The following is a 23484-nucleotide window of genomic DNA, read 5'->3' on the forward strand; positions in this document are numbered from 1 at the left end:
TTATCTGCATTTTAGAATCCCTCTTCAAGTTCTTCTTTGTATGTGAAAACATATTCATCTGAAGACAGTTCAATATGGCTTAAATACAGAAAAGCAAAAAAAGTAGAAACATGCAGTACTTAAGTAGCAGAGACACCAAGAGGACACACCAAGGCACCCCTGGGCTCCCTCACTCAGACATACAAAAACATTCAGAGGGCAAACTACTTGGTGATAACTCCTCCTCCCTCTCTCTTCACAGATAGTAAGCTCAATAAAACAATTACAGGAGCACCTAGATTAGTGTTTTGTTTCATAAAATCATAGAATGGTTTGGGTTGGAAGGGACCATCAAAGCTCATCTAGTCCAACTCCCCTGCAATGAGCAGGGACATCTTCAACTAGATGAGGTTGCTCAGAGCCCCGTCCAGCCTGGCCTTGAATGTCTCCAGGGACGGGGCATCTACCACCTCTCTGGGCAACTTGGGCCCGTGTTCCACTACTGTCATTGTAAAAAATTTCTCCCTTATATCTAGCCTGAATCTATCCTCCCCTATTTTAAAACCATTACCCCTTGTCCTATCATAACAGGCCTGTCTAAAAAGTCTGTCCCCATCTATTTTATAGACCCCTTCTAAGTACTGAAAGGCCACAATAAGGTCTCCCTGGAGCCTTCTCCAGGCTGAACAACACCAGCTCTCTCAGCCTGTCCACACAGCAGAGCTGTTCCAGCCCTCTGATCATCTTGGTGGCCTCCTCTGGCCCCTTTCCAACAGGTCAATGTCTGTCCTGTACTGAGGACTCCAGAGCTGGACACAGGACTCCAGGTGGGGTCTTATCAGAGCAGAGGGGCAGAATCATCTCCCTCAACCTGCTGGCCACACTGCTTTTGATGCAGCCCAGGACACAGTTTCTGGGCTGCAAACGCACGCTGTTGGCTCACGTCCAGTCTTTCAGTCACCAGAACCCTCAAGTCCTTCTCCTTAGGGCTGCTCTCAATCCCTTCATCCCCCAGCCTGTACTGATATGAGGGGTTGCGCCGACCCAGGTGCAGAACCTTGTACTTGGCCGTCTTGAACCTCATGAGTTTTGCATTAGCCCACTTCTTGAGCTTGTCCAGGTCCCTCTGGATGGCATCCCATCCCTCAGGTGTGTCAACTGCACCACCCAGCTTGGTGTCATCTGTAAACTTGCTGAGGGCGCACTCAATCCCAATGTCTATGTCATTGATAAAGATAATAAACAGTACTGGTCCCAGTACGGATCCCTGAGGGACACCACTTGTCACCACTGTCCATCCAAACATTGAGCCATTGACCACTACTCTCTGGGTGTGACCATCCAGACAGTTCCTCTTCCACTGAACAGTCCCTCCATCAAATCCATAACTCTCCAATTTACAGAGAAGGATGTTGTGGGGGACCGTGTCAAAGGCTTTAGACAAATTCAGAAGTTTCAGATGAATAATGTGCTTTGATGCAAATCTCTGATTGTTCCCACTTAAAATGCTTTGGTTTGCATCACAGAACAATCTCAGACTACATTCCTTTCTGATTAGCCTCAACAATTCTGAAGTAAAAGAAAATTAATATAATGTGAATGCTGTGTCCACAGCACTAGCCTCGCAAGATATCCACTCCTATTGTTGTGAAGTGGATTGTAGATTTACAGATTGTAGATCCTGACAGGACAGACCATCTAATCTTACCTTCTACTCCACAAAAGCCATGAAATGTGACCAGTTATGTGATGCAGATATGCATGGATTTACATTAAGTATTTCATATTACGATACTGCAACAACATAAGGTAGCACACTACACATCTGCAACACACAGCTTTTGTCTCATGTTATTATCATAATCTGGTTTTGTGGTTTTAATATCGCACCTTACATTTTAAGTAGAAACTGGTTTTGCATGATCTGTTAGCCTCTCTCAAAAAAATTCTAATTATTTTTTTTATTTTTGAAAATTTTCAGTCCAAACATTGTAACATTGCAAAAACATTAGTAAGTAACTAACAGTAAAGTTATTTGTATCAAATCAGCACACAGCTACTTCTATTAAAAATAAAACCAGTATCTATTTTTTATCTGAAAGCTCCTGATGAATCATTTGTCTAATGTACTTCTGTGAATGTGTCTGAATTAAAAAGTTCACTCACTATGTTTCCATACTAACTAGCAGAAGACTATTACACTATATATGTTAAATTATTCAGAGGTGCACGGCCTACAGGCAGAGGGTGATCAGACACAGGGGAAGAGTCTCGCTTTGCATCACGTTGTGTAGCCATGACAGCACCATGGCACACAGCAGTGGCTGGGGAAAAGGTGCATTCCAGCTTCTGCAAAGCATTTCAGCCTTTTTGCTGTCTTACTAAGAAAAGAAAATTCAACCACCACATGGGATCAGGGAGCCAGAGGAAAGCATGAATGAGCACTCGTGATTCACTGCACCTGAAGCAGGAGAGGAGGAGACAGGGGAATCAGGATACTACAGTTTTATTAGCAGCCATGTATAAAACCGAGCCTGAATATCAAGTGCGACTTCACAGTACCTTAATCTTTAAACTATGGTGAGCTGCGCTGCAGTAGTACAGGACCCAGAATGTAATATGTGCAGTTATGTCAACTTAATCATTCTGCTGCATAAAGTCACCATGTAAATATGGCATATGACATAAAAGGCTTCCACAAGTCCAGCAAAAAAAAAATCACAGACAAAGCTTTTGTGAAAACCAAAGTGGATGAAATACTGGAGATAAATAAGAACCACCTTTTCCTTGCCTACTTTCAGGTTACATACGGATATTCAGCTACCTTTGTATTTCTGTACTTTCATGCTCTCACACAGAATTCAGAGGATGTGGCTCACAAGTTTAGACTATTAATGTTGTCAGTTTTCGTACCAGTGCTATCTCTCCTAATCCAAGCTGGGCACGTCCCAAAGTCTGCCAGGCATCCCAGGAACGCGGGTTTCGCTGGACAGCCATTTCTGCTGCGTGCACTGCTGGGAACATTTCATGTAAAGACATCAGGACCTATGACAGAAAAATAAGAGGAATAAGAATAAGGAAAACAGATAACAAATTTAAGTTTTCTGAGATTACCCAGACAACCACCATTGTCTCAATAACTAGGGGCAGGTTCATCTCACCTAGCTTTTTCTAGTTTAAAAGTTACTTGTCTAATCTCAGATAGTCACCCAGGCTCATTCCATAGCTCATGGAGAGAAATAGACATGCTAGAGGATGATTCATCTGAACTATTTAAGCAAGTCTATTAGAAGTCGATTAATTTCTTTTGAAGGTGTATCCCCCTCTCCCTTCCTCCCTGTAAACCCCATACTCTGTAAAAACATAAGGGAATACACTGAAGGACAAACACATTGAGAATTAAACACAATAAATAAGCAAGTATTGTTAAAAAAACTCCTGGGTTGCACTTCTTATTTTTAATAAGACTGGAATCTACCAAATACAGTTGCAGTGCACATGACATAATTACAGAAACAATCCCTGTAATTCCACATGGAAACAGCCCTTAACAATGACTGTTGTGCTCGGAGAGTACGCATTCTGCAATAACAAAGCCTAACTTAGACATGAAGTCACTTACACACACACAGACACACAAAAGTGGTTTCCGAATGTGGAAATCTCTTTACTCAGCAGTACGGGTTAGTGTCTGCCTGTTACCATAGTATTCTACTCCTCACATTGTATCTCCATAACTAAGCCTATAAATCATAGTTAACGATACGTAACATGGCTCAAACCTTGCCTTATTTTTCCAAGACCACCATGAGATTGGCACATTACCTGAAGACCTACATCACTCTGAGATCATGACTTCAGACACCCAAGTGCAATGGTCATAGATACCAGCGTAAGAAACAAATTACAACGGCATTCCTATAGGATGATGAGAACGTCAACCACAAGAATAAGACTCATATGTGGGCAACCACTTTCATCCCAACTGACCCGCAAGCATGATGAATAATATTAGAATATATAGTATTAGGACTACTGCTGAAGTGCAAAAAGCATTTATTTAACCTTATTGTTCTGTGACATATTAAACAGATGAATAGGAGTGTGGAGCAGAGAAGGATTCAAATGCAATAATTTCTGAGTATTTACTTTAATTAACATAAAGCACTTGCACAGCATTGAGGTGAGTACAGTAAAAAAAAAAAAAAAAAAAAAGAAATAAGAACTAGCTTTACTGCAGAAAGTAATCCTGTATCCAAGAAACACAGGAAGCATATCTTCCAATAAACCCTTTGGATCCATATTCCTGCTGTTTTAATAGGTCTAAATACTACTCCTATGGCTTCTCTTTAACTCAATTTAATAGGCTGTACACTGGAATTTTGAAGTAACTAAAACCAAAAAAACAACCCACAGCTGCATGTCATGTCATTTTCCCTTTTTTCCTCAACAATTCTCAATGACTGTCCTTTGTAAGCAAAATTTGTAAATGAATACTACGTATTTTTCCAAAACTTTCAGTTCAACTGCAGTTTTGTGTGAAATTTCTCTTATCTGCAGCAGATCTGTGAAATGAATCAAATCAAACTGTTACTAGTGGATAGATGTACATCCTGTCAAGATTAAGTGATTCTGCATCTATCGGCTTGTTTTTACATTAATTTCTTAATGTGTTTGTTCTCATAATAGAAAACAAAGCCACAAACTCATCTGAACATTTTTATGCATCCTGAGTATTCAGTATTTCCTACTAGTACTTTCTACTGCAAGACAATTCCAAAATATCTACATAAATTCTCTCTAAATTGCAGACCATGTGCATAAATTTTCATTGTCTTGGTTATGTTGTCTTTATTGTTCATTTCCTTGATCCCTACATATCACACCATAACAGACTAAAGTCCATTTGACTTAAAAAACTAGGCACTCAATGAATGCCTTGTTCAAGGTCTTATTCCCACTTTTCACTGTATACAACCTCATTTTCTTCTCTTGTTTTAAGAATCTATATTATTTGTTTGGTTATATTTACCTCTTTTTGAATAGTTATTTTATTTGCTTCAATGTGGCATCAGCATAATGGTCTGGTTTTCTGCTTCTTACAAAGGCGCCTCAGATGCTCTTTCATTTCAGCCCACATGCTTGAAATTCTTGAGCTAATCAGAAAACTATTATAGTTGTGTTCGGATATGTGAAAAACATAAATCCAAAAACCAGCAGCAGCCTCTACAACCTATTTGAGCAGAATGCTTACTGCTACTCTTGCCTTTGCTCAATTTTCTCTAATTGTCAATCACTGTTTTTATGTCAGTTCACTCAGACATTTAACTTCAGTACAACTGATTCTGAACTGCAAACCATCGTCAGCATCAATCCAGACCATTATCCAATCAATCTACACAATTATGTTACTTTAGCAGTAACTTTGTGCAATCTTGTTTTATTGAAGTTACATTCACATCAATTTCCATGTGTTTTTGGTGGGGTTTTTTTGACAGAGAGATAGTCACCCTTCGCTAGATACTTCCTGCAAAACATTCATATTACTAGTAAAAACAGGAATAAGAAAGTATTAATCTAAAAAGGTCAGAAACTATTGTAATAGGGTACTTAGATGCAACATTTGCTTTTTAAACAGATTTTGACTTTTTAGAGAAACTAATTCAGTTACATTAGGTTATTTTTCAACAACCAATGTCCAAATGCTTCACAGGGGAACTATGTGTCACTGAAGATTTCATTTAAAACCCTCTTCCTCAATGTTTTAGCATCAACTTAGGGTCTTTAGATGGCCACGCATTCAGAAAAAGGCACAAATATAAGCTTGTCATTGGAGAATATGAAGATATTAAGCTTTCATTTATCATAATTATGCTGGGGAAAACCCTTCATAAGGAGACAATCCTACCAGAAAAATAGTCTTTAATCAAATTTTGAAGCAAGCTATGATAGAAAAGGGGTATTTTGCCAGTCACCTAAGATAAAGATGAGGATGTGTGTGTTTTCTTAAGAACATCCTTTTAAGAGCTGACACACTAAGATTTTATCCCTTTTCTGTTGCTTTCAAATTAATTTCTTAGATGAATTTTCTTCCGTAAACTTCATTAGCAGGATAGCACTCAAGTTTCACAGTTAAGTAATCTCTTGGCATATTTGATTTATTTTCCAGTTATAGTGATAACACTTCGTTAGAAAACATTTTTAAAACTAATCAAACAATTAGAAAAAAAAGAGTCTTACAAAGTAGAAAAAAAAATCCCATGACTCTCATGCACATATGTATTAAAAATCACTAGAGGGAAATGTCTTATAAAGACGTTCAGTAGACGGATATTCAGAACTTACTTTATTCCAACACAGACTTACCATTATCACATGCAGTAAAAAAAGAACATCCGTGTCACTACAATGACTTAGTTTAATAAATCTAGCTTTAAAAGTGAGAACAGATTAGAAGAATCCGGTGGCATAAAAACAGCTAAACACAGCAACTGTCATCAGGAGACTGACCAAGTATGAAAAATCCAGACAGCAGAATGACCCATCCTGTCCTACCCACAGTATTTTGGAAGTGTTATGAATCTGAGTAAGTCCTGGTGTTAGATGAGCTCACTGCCTTGAAGTTGAATCATTATATATAGACACATTCCAAGTCCAGTGAAACTGACCCAATTCCTTCTTCCATGCAGAAAACCATTTCAAAACACTGATGAATAAAATTCTTCCTACCCATAAGCAGTTTACATTTATCCATGCTGTAAAGCAATTACCATCGCACTACACGGCAATACCTTGCTAGGTAGCTTTCTGCAGTTTACATCAACGTTTTGATGGTAAATTCTTCTCACTACATTTAAAAATAATAAGCAACGACTAGCTGATTTGTTATAACCTAAACTTGGGATTGCGAGTCTGGTCATGTCTTCGGAACCTAAGAATTTCTTAAGCAGGAAGAGGGATGGGTGGAAGTTGGTGTTATTTCTTCATGGAGTTAAAGATTAAGAAAACCTTTAGAAGAGGAGAAATTGAATGACTTGAATGTGAGTATGATGGGTTTTGCCTATTAAAAAACAGAGATACACACCCAAAATCCCAATCCTGTTCAATGCATGCAAATAGAGCGGATAGGGTTATGCGGAAACTAGATCCTCAAACAGCTGGTCACGAACATCCAAAATTGTATTCAATGGAGATAAACCTGTTCATTTACATTTGTATTCACTTGTTTCTATAAATATATAGTAACAACCGTATCGTATATTTTAGGAATCCTGTCATAGTTGCACAGTATGTTGGACAATTTTATCTGAAATCTGAGGAAGAAATACCACCGGATGAGCAATATGAACCAGGTAAATTCTCAGGAGAGGTGTAGAATAGCAGATTGCCTGATTCCCAAGACAGTTTGTTATCTGTGTCATACTGTAATAAGTCATTTGAGATCTCTCTTCACCCAGGTAAGAGTCCCAAGTGGTCCAGTATACAAACGTTCAGATTCAAATTCAAAGAGTTTCTCAAATCATGTTCGTCCATCTTTGTAATTCAAGGCAGCTATAAAATAATCCAGTCAATGTTTAAGAAACTTAGCCCACAATGAATTTCACTCAGTCTTAGCAACTCCATTAATATAGGTAGTCTCCTTTGAATATACTTATGATACTACTTATCTAACACTACAATCCAACATTAGGCTGTTTTCAGGGTTTCAATATTTTTTTTCTTTAAACAGAAGTATAGAAACGAACTGCTTGCATAAACGTTTACTTGCCACTAACTGCTCTTGCAACAGGGGAGCAGTTTAGTCATGTCATGGAATATCAAGTTTATACAGTGAAAGATCTCGCATGCGAAGAATAGTTTAAGTGCACCCCTAACCTCTCCATATACCATAATAATCTGTTTTTAAATGGATCAAAGAGTAGCCGAGAGTAATGGAAAAAAAAAAAGTCTCATCAACTTTTATGGGTCTTTGAAGCGCGACATCGTTGAGCAATTCCACAATTCCCATAAGTTTTCCTGGAAACACGCTCACTGCAAGTGCCGTTGACAACTGAGAACTTTAAATACTATTTCCGCTCTTTGGAAATACTAAAAGACATTTGTCCTACATCTGTTTAAACACAGATCTTCAAGAACTTAACATAAATATTTACATATTGCTACTGTGTCACCAGCAAATTTATCTGAGCTGCATACTAAACAACAGGGTATTTAAAATGTTAAGTTCGCTGCTAAGTAAAAACTCACTAAGGAAGAAGCTGCTATATAACACAACATAAGATTATCATAATTAATGTAACAGATACACAGATATTCAAGCCTATGCAAAAACACTGCATCCAGTGTTAAATCTCAAAAGGAACTACTTCATGAGGAGACTTTTCCTCAATGAAAGAAAATTAATATAGACCATAAAGAATCTCAGCTAATCGCACAAAGTCATTCTTAACATGAATCATCTCCTCTAGTATGTGACACAGGTACCAAGACAGGCAGATTTCCATAGGCCCACACCTGGTCAAGCCCTTGCTGAAACTGGTGTATAGTTCTTCCAAATCTGGAGCTACCAAAACTTTCTCCTTTAGCTATACAACAATAGCTGCACTATTTGTGCTGGTGTGTTGGATTGGAATAACATACTCACTTCTAAAACAGTATCATTTAAATATTAACCACAATATTTTTGGAATGAATTACGTATTTTTATTTTGGTAAAAATCGATTTTTACAGCTCACACTATGGCCTTTAAAAGTAGAAAGGTATCAAATTATGCGTTATACTAATCAGCTTCTAGTAAGCATAAGTCATACTGCAAAAATAATCTGTAATAATTGTGTGTGTGTACTAAAGGGATGCTACCTATTTAAAGGTTAGAGGTTTTGTTAAAAAGATTCAAGAAGTAATTTTAGAAATGCGTAATATTTTGTACATACACTTTTCTTGTGCTCTCATTCACAGCGTAACAGGAGCTCAGTGCAGCTGCCCAGCAGTGCTCTCCTCTCCAGCAAAGGTAGCAAAGGCACATGGTGGACACAGAGGCTGGGCTTCCTTTATTCTTTCAGCTCTCACTACTGTACAATGGTTTAATTACACAAGCAAAGAAACTTTACAAGGTGAATCAGAGCCACATAGCTGGTTTCTCAGCTCCTTCCAGTCAGCAGGAAAGCTGTGTGCCTTATTCCTCCAACGCAACTTCGCCATTTGGCTGAAATGCAGGGACTAGGGTGCCAAGTAACACCCCTCAGTATTAGGTACTGCAACTGGAGTGCTGATGGAAGGATTCTGTAGTAAGCATCCGTTTGCATAAGTCACTGCATCATAGTTCAGATCCTGGTAAGCTAATGTAATTCTCTCTTCTCCTGTTATTTCCACTGTGAAAATATTTAGTTCTAATATGATTTCAATTAAATGGAATATTTTTGGAGAGCTAGTTTAATTCCTGCATTCACATAAGACCATAACAAAGAACTGTTAAAAGAGAGCTATTCACTAATTTGTTCCACTGAGCAGAACTGCCCTTTTCAACAGCTTTCTCTTGACTTTAAGCCAATGAAATTCTAATTGAAAAATAAAGGCTACTTCAAAAACACCCTGTGTTCAGGAGCCAGCATCAGAGCCCAGGAACCATTTCTTTCCAACCTAGAAGAAATCCTACTAGGTGGTATTATATTCAATACAGAGTTAAATCTTTAAACTGTAGCAAAAAAAAAATTATTGGACCGATACCAGTTTCGCATCTTAACAGAATTCTATACTAGTGGAGTTAAAAATTAAATGTACAAATGAACAGCTACATAAGGTAACAACCTTTACAGCAATGTTGAAAGCTGCTAATTAAAGCAAAATTATATTATTCTGTCTTTTCCAATAGTGCATAATTAAGATTTGGAACTCTTTGGCACATAGCTCTGCAGACGATAAAAGTTTACAGGAGAACAGAAAGCAATGAGACAAATTGTTGAAGAAAACTCTTTCAAGCACTTCTAAGGACAGAGAAGTCCCAGGGCCAAAGCTTGCTGGAGGCTGGGAAAAGCGCCGTGGGGGAGGAACTGCTCCACGCTTGCACCGCTGCTATGACTCTTTCCCAGCCACCCATGGTTGGATGCTGTCAGGATACTAAGTTAGACAGATCTTTAATTTAAGCCAGCACTGATGTAAAGGCATCCAAATGCAAGTAAATATTTAGTGGTGGTTTACATGTTTAAAGTGTTTTGTTACCATAGAACTTAGAAGTACGTAGGACTCAAGCACCTAAATCATATAAGGAGACCTGTGAATGCTAATGTGCTATCCAAATAACATACAGACTGATCATAAGTGTGCCCAAGTTAAGAGAAAGTGCCACTGCAGAATTTCCACAGGGTTTGAGCAACATGCATGAAGATTTTATTTTTTTTCTAAAAAGATATATGCCTCCTGTTTTAGAAGTTAGGAAAAAATAATTTACTATAAATCTGGCCTAGTAAGAAAGTGGGGAGAAAAAAATGCCCACTTTTCAGCATCATGTAAAATACACAGAATGAAGGAATTGCACTAGAAAAAAAATCAGTGATATAAACTAAAACCAATTACTGCCTCTTACTACCAACCCCATTCAAATTATTGAACCAAGTCAGAAATCAACCCTTCATACACAACCCTCCTTGAATTTTTCCTCACATGGTCTAGGGGGGTCCCTTCTATACATATGATATGTTGAAAAAGCAAACCAAGTCTGTCAAAATAACTCAGGAAGAACAAATCTTTAAAGCCATAAAATATTTCTCAAACCAAATGCAAAGCAAAGTAAGATCGAAACATTCTGCAGCTATATAAAATTAAAGCCTCCTTCAGCATCACTGTATTGTAATAAGCTTATGATTATTCAATTAATTATTTTGCAGAATCAAACGTTCTTCACTTCACAGAAAACATGACTGTGAGGAGAAGATGTGATAGCATCCACGGAAAAAAAAGAACAGTCACCACACCTTTAAAGACAGCCAGATTTGCTTCTCAGGTTTTATAGGATTTTTTTTAATTGTGGGGGGTTTTTTGGTTGTTGGGGGAGGGTTTTGCTTGTTTGTGGGGGGTTTTTTTGTTTGTTTTTGTTTTGTAGGTTGGTTGCTTGCTTGGCTTTTGTGTTTGGGGGTTTTTTGTGGGGAGGAGTTATTGTTTGGTTGGTTTTGTGTTTTCATTTTTTAGGGGGCATCGGGGTGTTTTGGTTTTTTTATACAAGAATTCAGTAGCAACAAAGATTTTAAAACTAAACAACATAGCAAACTCCCTACATTACACACTCAATGAAGTACCATGATTTTACTCTCTCTTTTCCTTTCTCGTAACTTTAAACAATGTATTTTTCTGTCATATTTTGAATAGCTACCTTCCTAAAAATATTTTTTTCTATTCTAATTTGTCCAGCTGGTTGAAAAAAGCCATACATTTCTTGTTGTCATCCTCAATCCAAATTAAAATAATTTTTGCAGAAGAATATTTTCATTAAATACAGGAAAAAAAGTATATTTGAAGTATATTTGTACCTTTGCACATAGATGGAGACAAAAGCTTTCCAATCCAAACAAAATAATGGATTCTGCAACTTTTGCCATCTAAGCTATGCAAAGACATACTGAAATTACCAGCTGATCTCATAACTTTAGGGAGGTATTGATGGCTGCAAGACTTTTCCTCAAAACAGCTTTAAAACACAGGCCCAGATGAACTGACATAAGAAGTATACTCTATTTAATGCTCTTTTCCAAGATTAATTTATCTATTTAATATGAAAACAGACTGGAGTGTATCTTCTGCATACAGCACCCCTGTTTAATGCTGACAGTATGAAGGAAACTCTTTAGAAAGAGCAGGCATATTTTTAATGGTCAAATTTGCTAATCACAGTAAGGATCTCCTTGCTCCTCTGAATACAATTTTTAAATATTTCTTTTGCTTTTTCCACATTGTAACATCCTAATTCATGTCCCAAAGGTGTTTTTAATTGTGATTGCCTGGAAAAACATCATTATTTTAATTCCTGTTAAAAGATACTCTGTTGTGTTGGGAAAAATGAAAAACTTAAATTGTGCTGTAGTTTATGCACACAACTACACAGTGTTGCACAGTATATGTTCACGAGCATAATGTTTTCTTTTTCATTTTCTAAACTGATACAGAATTGTCATGCTTTACCTGTGATTTCATCTCATAAAGCGTAGCATCCTCAGGAGTTAATTGAAGTGCTTTGTCCCACTTGTGAATAGCCTCTCGGTACCTGTAGTTAAAACAATATTACAGTCTCACTATATTTAAAGATATTGGATATTTCTATTTACATCCTGACATTGTTCTAAATAAAATGCCATGGCTTCTCATTAGTATTAATGATTTTTCTAATCACTTCCCTATAAGGCACACTGAACTGCTTTCAGGAACTATCAATTTGTTCTTCTGACCAAATGGGTGCTGAGCAGTACTGTACACCTGGCCTCATGTGGATTTACAAGTTAACATAGGAAGCCTGTGGCAAAGCAGTGACTTAAAACTACACATCTTGAGCTGAATCCATTTCCCCTCATTGTCAAAATCATCCTTAGTCAGGCATAAAGAAATATAATCTGAATCCACCACACTTTGCTGCCTTCATCATTTAAAATTCCTTTTCAGCCTCAAAAGGCCGAAACATACGAGTTGCCCTCCTGCACTTCTGTACTGTAAGATAAAGACATATGAGTAACTTTAGTATGTAAATATAAGTCAGAAGTTGAAAGTCCTCAGGCTTATATTACACCTCCAGGTTATCCAGAGCAGTCACATGAAGAATTCGGGAAGTTGTGAATCGATTGGGAATAGAAGATAGCTTGGAAAAGCAATGCAACTGAAATCAAACTCTCATGATTCAGGTACTACTGGTTTGTAAATGACACTGATAGGTATGCTACACTCAAACATCACAGGATGTTTCAACAGATTTTCACATTTCCTCAAAAATTTAGGCACCAGCTGTGCATTTGTCATTTCAGTTCATGCCTCACAGGCACGTGTTCACACTAAAGGAAACATCACATCTTCTACGTATGTCAGTAGAAGCCTTAAGATGCCATTTAGTCAGCAATAACTACTTTTTGAGTAGATCATACTTTTGTTCAAGACCTAGCATAGACATCGCACAATAAAACCTACACGAGTAAGGATAGTCCTCGGCTCAGTTAAGTGGTGTCCTGCCCATGCAGCAAGGTGAAATATTATGAGTGTAGCAAAAAAAGTTCAGAAAAAGAAAATTTTGGAAAACAGAGCACATACAGTAATGACATCAGTAACCAGAAAGGAAGGAACATCACTGGCATTCTGCAAATAGAAAGATATAAAATAACAGCTGCATTTCAGGAATCTTCATTTTTACTTCCATGGAGGGTACATCGTTGCTCGAAGTGTCAATCTGAACAGGATAAAAATTCATAGCAAGAACATGCTACCTCTGAAGGGAAAGTAAAAACTAAGCAAACATTCCCCTAAATCCTGTTGGTTTTGGTGACAATGTGTCAACAGTCTGCCAACAGAATCAAGTGGGGCAAGGGAAAAAGAGGTTGTCCATCCACAGAAGTGCTGTGCCACATGTGTTCCATATACGAAGAGTAAGTTACTCAACTCTGCCCGTGAGCCTGAGAAAGCACAATCCAAGAGAAGTGACGACAGAATGTCAAAATCACTTCCCAGGACTGAGAACACAACAGAAGAGGGCTGGAGAAGGAAGATTTATCTCCAGGTACATGCTGAACCACCTGCTCAAAGAGACTGACTGCTGGCTACCAGATTACACTGTGGAGATATCCACACAGCTGTGAAATACTGATCTTTTCAGTGCATGTATTTCCTCAAGAAGAAAGTCTGATAAAACATGAGTGTTCTATTATTTTAAATACTGAAGAAAACAGATGTTTCCATTGTTGTTCCAGGAAAAACTAAGGACACTGTTGTTATTTAGAGAAACTGATCTTGTTCTAGTAATGCAAATTTAAGAAAAAAATCCTTTATATAAAGATGGTCCATTAATCAAACAATTTTTATCCCATTCCTTTGAATGAAAAGATTATATACTGTATTAAATATCAAACACCTTACTGAAAAAGTTTCCTGGGGATTTAAGATACAGTTATAAAGCCTATCTTCCAGTAAATGTTTTATGAAAACTATAAACCTTGGCTAAAATAAGTAGTGACCCAACACAGGGGTAGTGTCATAAAATAAATAATTTTAAAATAGATACTTTTACTATCTCTCAGTATATTTTTGAGCTGAACTGTACAGGACCTTTACCATTATAAGGACGGAGAACTAGTCTTGAAAATGAAATCTTGAACATAAATATGACATCTGCTTTGAGTTTAACACAAACTCAATGAACATTCCATTTGCTATTCCCATTTCTTAGCAAATAAATAAGCTCACATACAGTTGAATGACTAGCAGGTAATGAGCTTGTCTGCATCAGCTGAGCTGCAAAAAATGCCATGTCATGGCTGGCAAAAATTAAGTAACAAATTTTAACTTTATGCTTGCTCCCCTGAGGTCCTGAACTTATTCCCATAGGCTTGATATGGAAAGCAAATACATATGTTCAGAACACACGCTATGGTACAGTTGATGCACAGTAACATCCATTTGAATCTCATGTCCTTTCAGAAAAAGGGATATGAAACCTAGCATTTCAAAAATTGAAATAACTTCTATCAAAAATAATATCTCAGAAACAAGAAAAAAACCTCAAGAATCGCAGCTCTATCCACTGGTAATGCTATAAACCTTCTTCAGAAACCTCTGATATATATCAAAGTAGAGATTAATCCCAAGCAAGTCGACCTTGCTTTGAGGAGTTGGAATAGAAAATTACCTAGGACTAAGACATCAGCAACCTCAGTGATACATGATTAAAGATGAAATATGATTATCTCTTGGTTAAATGAAAACAAAGTTTAAGCACAATATAATCCATTGATCGATTAATTTTTAGATGTCTGGGTTTACTATAAAAACTTGTCTAATACAGCAGTAAAGAAGTCACAGAATATTAATAATGGGCATATATTGATTTTATAGATTATCAAGTTAATATTTCCAGCAAAAGTAAAACCCTAACCTATATATACATTGTAACTAAGGGTCTAAACTCCAGTAATATAAAGCATTTTTAAAACTATCAAATTTTGAAGTACTGAACTATTATTTATGTGAATATAGAGATACAGTATACTTTACCCACAGTAATTTCAATGAAATACTATACCTCACTTACACGATTATAACCAGAACTTAATTATTTTCTCTTCTCTGTTGCAATGACATAAAAATAAATAAATTATTCAGAACTGGATACATCTGGATGGCTTCAATGTAGAAGATTTTATGAATCTTGCCAATTTTTATTTCACAGCATATGAAATCCCATAGCTCCTGAAGCACTAAAACTGTTCTGTTCAGATGTGTTACTGACTATCTGGGAGTTATACACACTTGGCACGTTTTAGTACAGCTTGTTAAACTTTTGAAACAAACATCTCATGCTTACACTTCACTTTTTCAACACCACTTCTGGGAAAACAGGATCTCTTGAACTCTTAAATAAAATCCTTAAATTCATATTTCCATGAAAGTATTTAATGAGAGACTTCTGGGTAAGAATAAATACCAAACCCTGGTCAAGTTACACAGAGATCAGTTTTTGAATCATACATGTATATATAACACTAAAAATCATCACTACGGATGACACAGGACCTATAGTCCTGTAGCTTTCCTTGCCAGAGTTGATGCTTCAGGAACAGACTGAGACAAGGCACGTCCAGAGTGACCCTGAAAATATCTGAAGATACACTGAAGAGGAGATGGTATCATCCTCAGACAAAATGAGACCAGCCCGCAGGAGAGAAGCAGATCACAGGACAGTGTCAGGAGAAGGGATGAGGCAACATAACTCCTGGGAATTCTTAGACACTTGGAGGGACACTCCTATGATCAGATGTTACAGGAGAACGAGGAAAAACATGAGCTAGGGAAGAGGAAAACAACATTTCAAAAATAATATGGCTAATTGTCAAATACTTGTATCATAGAAAATGAACGTGAATGACCTGTGGCCCCTAGGAATGCTAGCTAGAACAATTTTAATCTAGTGCAGGGCCAAATTCAGACCTTGGTGGATACTAGAGAAAAAGAACCCTAATCAGTAATTATACAGAGTGCACATAAAAAGTAAAGAGAAATGAAAAGCAAAGCATAAGTTGATTACAGTAATAGACTTCTCTTTTTAAGCTGGGAGATGATGCAAGACTGGACTGTGGGGAAAAAAAGATTCAAAGAACAGGTAAAAGAGGAAACTAAAAAGAATAAAGGAGAATGAATCTAACATGCCTTTTTTGACTTTAACTACTTCAGAGTCTTGCAGTCTAGCTACATTTTTACAGTAAAATACTTTGTCTGCTGCGGCTGGAGAGGGACACGTATGGCACTTCATAGAAGCACCTAGAGAAGAAGAGTGGGCAGGAACAGGCGGAAAGAAATTGTTCGCTTAAGTGCGCAGAGAAAATCCTTGTCCCTAGCTAGTGCCATACAGCACATATTATAGAATCATGTAACACATGTAACCTCACTGGTAACCTCCACAAGATCAGTAGGTCTTTAAACACATGAAGTACAATAGTAAATGTTCTTTTGAAGTCTTAGCAACTTCACTTTTTTTTTTTTTAACTGCACACAATTCTAAAACTATTGATGAATCATTACTGAAGTTCAAAAGCATAGCTATTTTATGGTAAATAAAGTGTCACATGTTACTTCTGATTATGGAAGGAGTAAGTTAAAACCTTTACTATCTACTAATACTTCGAATAAAACATTTTAATCTAACAGGCTGATTTAGGCATGGCTACACTAAGTACCATAGGTAAAGAGATGCCTGATAGTTCTTCAGTGGCACATGACTGTACACATGCTCTTGCCCCAGAGTAATGGAGAGATAAACACAAACTTGCTGTAACTGCCCTCTAAGTAGGTAAATTATACTGAATTTACTATGGGGTAAAACAGTATGCACATAGCTAATGCACATAATTTCAAAGCTTAACTATTCATCAGTTACTATTCTTGCACATATCGGACTCCTCTATATCAGGTCGTTGACACCTGGACACTAGTAGTGCATATAGTGAAAATAAGTTGGATTTATACAGCAGAATCTTTTCCTACACAGCAAATACAAAGTTCTGTTACAAATAATCAGTTGGATATACCACAAAATTAAACAGCTACACAAATATTTCCAAGAGACTTATTTCACTTAGGAGCTTCCACAGAGGAACAGATTGGAAATATCACTTCATCACACACCTAAAGCAAATACCTACATGCTACACTATAAAATCAAGTTTTTGACATAAGTTCCAGTTGCCATTTTCCCAAATTTTATTTCAGCCACACATGTAAACATGGACACTTTTTATCACTGCATTTATTAGGCATATACATTTTTGAAACTACCCTTTCAAAGTCAAGGTATGAAATCCAACACTGGAGAAAGACGATCTTGTAAATAATACGCAAAAGCCAGAAAATCAGGATGCTAGTACTGTCTCAAACAGTGACATCCTGTCTCACATGGGAATAACATTTAATCTCCTCACATACAGCATGAAAAAGTAATCTCATTTAAAAATCACTCACTACTACTTCACAGTTATTTTATTGAGATCCAGGATTGGTATGTACCACAGTAAATAATTTTAACGACAAACAGCAGAGGAGTAGATGCCACAGAGTACTAGGTAATGATTGAGAATGAACAGCGCCTACACTTGACACTGTGCCCTAAGTGTCTTTCACAAACACATTTTATCTTGAATGGTGAGCTGAAGGCTCTGCTGCCTTTATTTTATACTCCTCTTCGCAGTCTACCCTATTCAGATACTGCACTTATCTGTAAGGAGACAGGAAAATTAGCAATACAAATACAACACCACTGGCTGCTGATCAATCAATTCTCTTGCTGCTAACTAATGGCCACTTTCCTTCCTGTGCCTTGTGCAGCCGCACCATCAGTCTGCGTGATTTCAGGCCTTTGTCCTCACGGAGGTCTTTGGCAGGTGTGTATGAGCATATGCTTGTCTTCATTCTTCAAACACGAAATAATTACTTCAGCTCTCACTAATAGAGACTTCTACATTTGATTGACAAGCACTGGTTGAAGCTAGACCAAAGCACCTTTTCTTTTTTTAAAAAAATCTTCATATTCATGAAAAACCCAAACAAGTTGCATATTACCAAACAAAACCTTAGTTAAACATGCCAATTGCATGCAAGATTCTAGAGACTGGGTGTTCTACAGTTTTGTTTCTGGCCTTTCAACAGAATCTCCCTAGACCTGGCACTGCTACTTTGTGTTTTCCCTGAAAATACACATGTGATATAAAATTCATATAACACAGAGGAATTTACTTAGCTGCAATAAGATTACATCATGAACACTGTCACAAGCTCACACAAATACATTACTAATTACAAGGACCTCCTTATCTTTGCAAATGATCCTACAAAAACACTCAAGAGTCAAAATAACTGTAATTTTATTTTACAAGACCATGCTAATTTTAATCATTTGTGGTAGTATTGAGAACTTTGTAGTGTAATTCTTAAGTCAGAATGGTTAACAGCAGAATTTCTCTCTACAAGCTGTTAACTTAAGACATCAGGATATTATATAGAGTGGAGGCCCAGAACTGGAAGAATTTATCATGCTTTCTTCAATTAAGTGGTTATTGACTGTCATTTTATGGGAGAGAGTTCTGTAAGAAGCCAAAATAAACAGTGACATACACGGCTAGAACTGAGGTTTACACACAGAAATTCAAATCAAGAGCAGGAATGCAAGTTTTATTACTCCTGAACCTGCCATTTCATTCTTTAAGCAATAAGAACAGAGCATCATAACCTTCCAAGCTTCAAAAGAGACATAATTGTATATTTTCAGTAAAATCAATTCACTGTTCTAGTATCCTAAACAAAACCTGCAAATTAATATAAATCAAGTATCAGATATTGCAATAGTTATAATATTTTAAGTATCCACAGAGAATCAATGTATTTTTATTGCTGAAACCATGTTTTAAATACAAAGCTTTAGTTCCTCAAAATAATTTCAACAGTAGTTCCTCTGAAAGCAGCAGGAACAAAAATATAGAAGAAAAACTGTTACGCTGCATTTGAAGCACTTCTGAGGTCATATTCTTCTCTTGAAAATTCTTTGTTCAGACAGCCTTCAGAAACATAGTACTAAAGTTAGAACATGGTTACCATCTGTTTTCTTCTTAGTTGAGTAGGCATTTAACCCCAACCTTTTAATTATTCGTCCACAGATGGCTGACAGCTCTGTCTCTCCTACCTCATGGTACGATCCTACTGGTTCTCAGAAATCAGTCATGGAAACTAGGCCAAGAAGTCAAAAGCCACCAACGGCATCAAAAAAGTTTCTGTAATTTGGCTGCCAGTATTTATCTTTCTCAAAATGACTTATTGCCAAAATATACTTAAGGGTAGGGTATTAACAGGGCAAAACATTTTGGAAAAAGATGATACATAAAAAGCAATATTCTGTTCACATTCTATTCTGAGCAGTTCCATTTCATTTAGTTGACATGCTCTTGTTATCTGTACTAAACAATGTAATTCCCCTTCATTTTCTTTATTGCTTCTGGCCTCTTTACAATCTTTGCTGATGTCGACATCACAGTAATAAGGACGAAGTTACACAAAAACAGAGAGAAAGAGAAAAATACAGAAGATATATGTAATTCTCTATGGCATTTTGAGCCTTAAAGTGCAATTTTATTTTTCATTAAAGTACCAACAAGTTAAGTAGGCAGGTACCCAATAAACCTTCCCACACAGCTGAAACAATTACAGGGTATTCATGTAAAACGACGATGAAGTACCAATGCAAATACTAGTCAGCAAAAACAAAGTCTCCTGAAATAAGTGAAATATAGATGTGTAACGAACAGTACAATCTGCCTACAAGGACATAATATAATCATACACAGATTGTATAAAGACTGGATGTCACCATGCAGAACTGAAGGAATGTATCAGACACTTCTAAATCCCAAGACGACTTACCACGCAAATCACACACATAAAAGCGGCAAGACGAGTGGCAACTCTCACTACTAGCCCTGCAGAGACGGCATGGTGAGCCTCCGCATCACTATGCAAAAATGTTCTGTAAAGGGACAGATGAGGCAAGTTTGTGCTCCAGTTTCCATGACAGAGCTAGTTAGTCACAATGCTCTCATGTTTCTACTGATAAGCGACCTTACAATAACCAATAGATTCAGACTGATGATTTTTGTTGGCATTATGACTTTGCATACACATAATAGTGCCTGTCTAAAGAAAGTAACCGCAAGAACTGTTTCAACCATCTCCTTTAATTTTTCCCATAGCACAGTATCAGATGCAAAATAAAACATTAAAGATTCAACAGAAGATTGATATTTCAGACGTTTTTATCTATGTTAATTACTGGATAGCAATATTTAAGCCATTTAGTCCACAATATCCTATGCTTCTGAATTCTAACTGCTAAAGTTAATTCTTCCTCTTATTTTATAACACAAATCCTGTACTCCACGCAGCAGGGCACATCTAGAAAGAATCTTTTGAGTTCTGGAAGGACTCTCTTTCCATTAAACTACTCATAGATTTACACCACACTTTGACAAAAGTAAACAGGACAACAGACGCTCGTTTGTTGCAATAATGCACACAGCTGTAATGCCTCTGTGAAGTGGAAGATCCCTTCTGAAGGAAAAAAAAGGAAGCAATCAAAGTTGATAGCTTCAGTGTTGCATCTGGAAAAAGGGTTCAGGACTCAATTAATTATAAAAATGCGCCCTTTAACGTATATAATTTACTGTAATACCTTCTCTCTGTAAACACTAGGTTGATCCCACTGATTAGATAAACATATTTAAGTCTGGCTTGCAAAAGCCTTATCTCTCTACAAATCCTCTTCCTGGATTTAATAAAAGTTATCCTTCAGAAACTCTAAGAGCATCTATCTTTAGATAGAAATTTACTCATCTTGGTGGGTTTTTTTTTTCCAGCTTTACTCAGTATTTAAAAGTTCTCAATCTCAATTTATTATCAGAATATGATGAACAAAACTAACTAACTTGCACACCTTCACAATCAGTTGAAATACATTTAAAAAACTACAAATTACAAAGAAAAAAAGCCACAAAGATTTCTCCCATACTTACACAATGTTTCAGGTAACAGTTGTTTACACTAACAATTTACATAAAATTTCCTTTGGTTTTATGAGAGCAATTTATTCTGTAAATTAATTAGGATATTTTAATATTTATTATCCTAATTTTAATATTACTGTCTATCTCTATGTCACCATTTCTAAATTTTTTTCCAGTATTGCTTGGAATTCCTTTCTCACTTTGAATCCCACAAAATAAATCAGCTACTAAAATAAATAATTTCTGAAACCTCATTCATTCAATTCCACCCACAACACAGAAGTACTGGAATTCTGCCACATTTTTGAAAGGCAAATACAAATGTCTTAACGAAGTTGTAGAGTCATTCTAAGCAAGTTCTCAACAGTCAATGTGCACTCTCCTTACCTTAGTCTAATCTTGCCCCTGCTTTGCACTAGTATAAAAGCTTTTGCTTCTTAAATCTAATCGAGGTTATGACCTGTCCAAGCATTAGCTTGTTTTAAAACACCAAGCAGTTCCCCAGTGTAATTCTCCATTTGGCTTCAAACACAAAGAAAAGAGCTTTGTTTAGGCTGCAATGACACCACTATACTGTAAATGGTTTCACATGACAGCTAAACTTTAACATCTTAAGTATATGTTTGGACTTTGAAGAAAATGTTGTGACAGTCGTGAAACTGAAAGCATTTTTTATAAAAAGGTGTCTTCAGCAAATAGCTTCCTACCACCTTCATACTGAGAGCTCTACAAAAGGACTTTTTAATATGCCAGGGAGAGAAAGATGGTCTAGCAAGGGCTGACTAAAACAAAATCTGTTTTCTATACTGGGAAACTTATTTCAATCTCAAAATGTGATCCTATCCCTCACAATGCTTTATACAATCCTTCTCTTTATTAAGCCCCCATTTAAGTTCTTTTTGATGTCTCAATAAATACTAATCAAATTCAGATCAGAAATGCTCTTTGAATGAACACTGCAATACTTCACTGAACTACAATTCGGTTTTAAAACTCATACTTATAGAACAGTTTGGGTTGGAAGGGACCTTCAAAGGTCATGTATTCCAACCCCCTGCAATGAGCAGGGACATCTTCAACTAGATCAGGTTGCTCAGAGCCCCATCCAGCCTGGCCTTGAATGTCTCCAGGGATGGGGCATCTACCACCTCTCTGGGCATCCTGGGCCTGTGTTTCACCACTGTCATTGTAAGAAATTTATTCCTCATGTCTACCCTGAATCTCTCTCCTTTAGTTTAAAACCATTACCACTTGTCCTATTGTAACAGGCCCTGCTAAAAAGTCTGTCCCCATCTTTCTTAGAGGCCCCTTCTAAGTACCGAAAGGTCACCCTGGAGCCCTCTCTTCTCCAGGCTGAACAACCCCAACTCTCTCAGCCTGTCCTCACAGCAGAGCTGTTCCAGCCCCCTGATCATTTTTGTGGCCTCCTCTGGCTCCTCTCCAATAGGTCCATGTCTTTCCTGTGCTGAGGGCTCTAGGAAATTCAGCTATGTGTGAGCAATACCAAGGAAAGTTAACCTTCTGACAAACAGAAGAGTTTCACTGACAGACTAAAGACAATTAAAAACATTTAGGTCAACATCCAAATCCACTGAGGGTGAATTTATTATCAAAGAGCCAATTGTCAGGAAAAGGAAAGCTTGTATTAAAGCTTCCAGACAAACACAACTTCCTACAGAGAAGCCCAGGCTGCAGAACTCCTTTTAATAAGTTTATGCAATTTAACATATTTAACAGGTGTCTTCCATTTTTAACAGTAAAATAGGTTTGTGGAGCCAGCTGAATACAAGCCATCATTCATTGCCAACATCTCTTACCCAAAGAACCTTGTTTAAAAAAAAATCATCTACAGTTATGAACTGCATTTTGTCTGAACTGTCACTTCTTAATTTTCACAGAAGACAAAAAGCTTATAAGTCACAGTCTACATTAGATTTTTATTACGAGTCGACAGATCAAAGACAAAACAATGTTTCTTAAGATTTGCCACTTAGCTGCTAGAGTCAGTAAAACTCCACAGACTGGTGTGAAAACATGTCCAATACACACTAAGAATAGCAGCCTGTAAAAATAATCAGTTTGAACCAGTTTCAAAACAGCAAACTTCAGTTCTTCAAGAAAACAAAATTTCTATGACTGTTTTTCAGAAAGTAAGAAAGAGGGGAGGGATGCATTATGTCTGTCATATGGTGTTAGTGTATCAGGCACCATCCAGAGGTAGAAAGG

The 23484-nt window shown here is 36.9% G+C and overlaps 1 protein-coding gene across 1 annotated transcript in view; it reads right to left on the bottom strand.

Moving 5' to 3' along the window:
• TTC33 (tetratricopeptide repeat domain 33) overlaps positions 1–23484 on the bottom strand; it is a 37434-nt gene that overhangs the window by 4140 nt on the left and 9810 nt on the right. The window contains exons 3-4 of the mRNA XM_065656853.1: positions 12152–12233; positions 2893–3024 (exon numbers count right to left, since the gene is read on the bottom strand). Coding sequence (XP_065512925.1) covers positions 2893–3024; positions 12152–12233 — 214 coding nt within the window. The remainder of the gene's footprint in view (positions 1–2892; positions 3025–12151; positions 12234–23484) is intronic.

The sequence above is a fragment of the Caloenas nicobarica genome, chromosome Z (assembly GCF_036013445.1).
Source record: "Caloenas nicobarica isolate bCalNic1 chromosome Z, bCalNic1.hap1, whole genome shotgun sequence".
NCBI classification, from domain to species: Eukaryota; Metazoa; Chordata; class Aves; order Columbiformes; family Columbidae; genus Caloenas; species Caloenas nicobarica.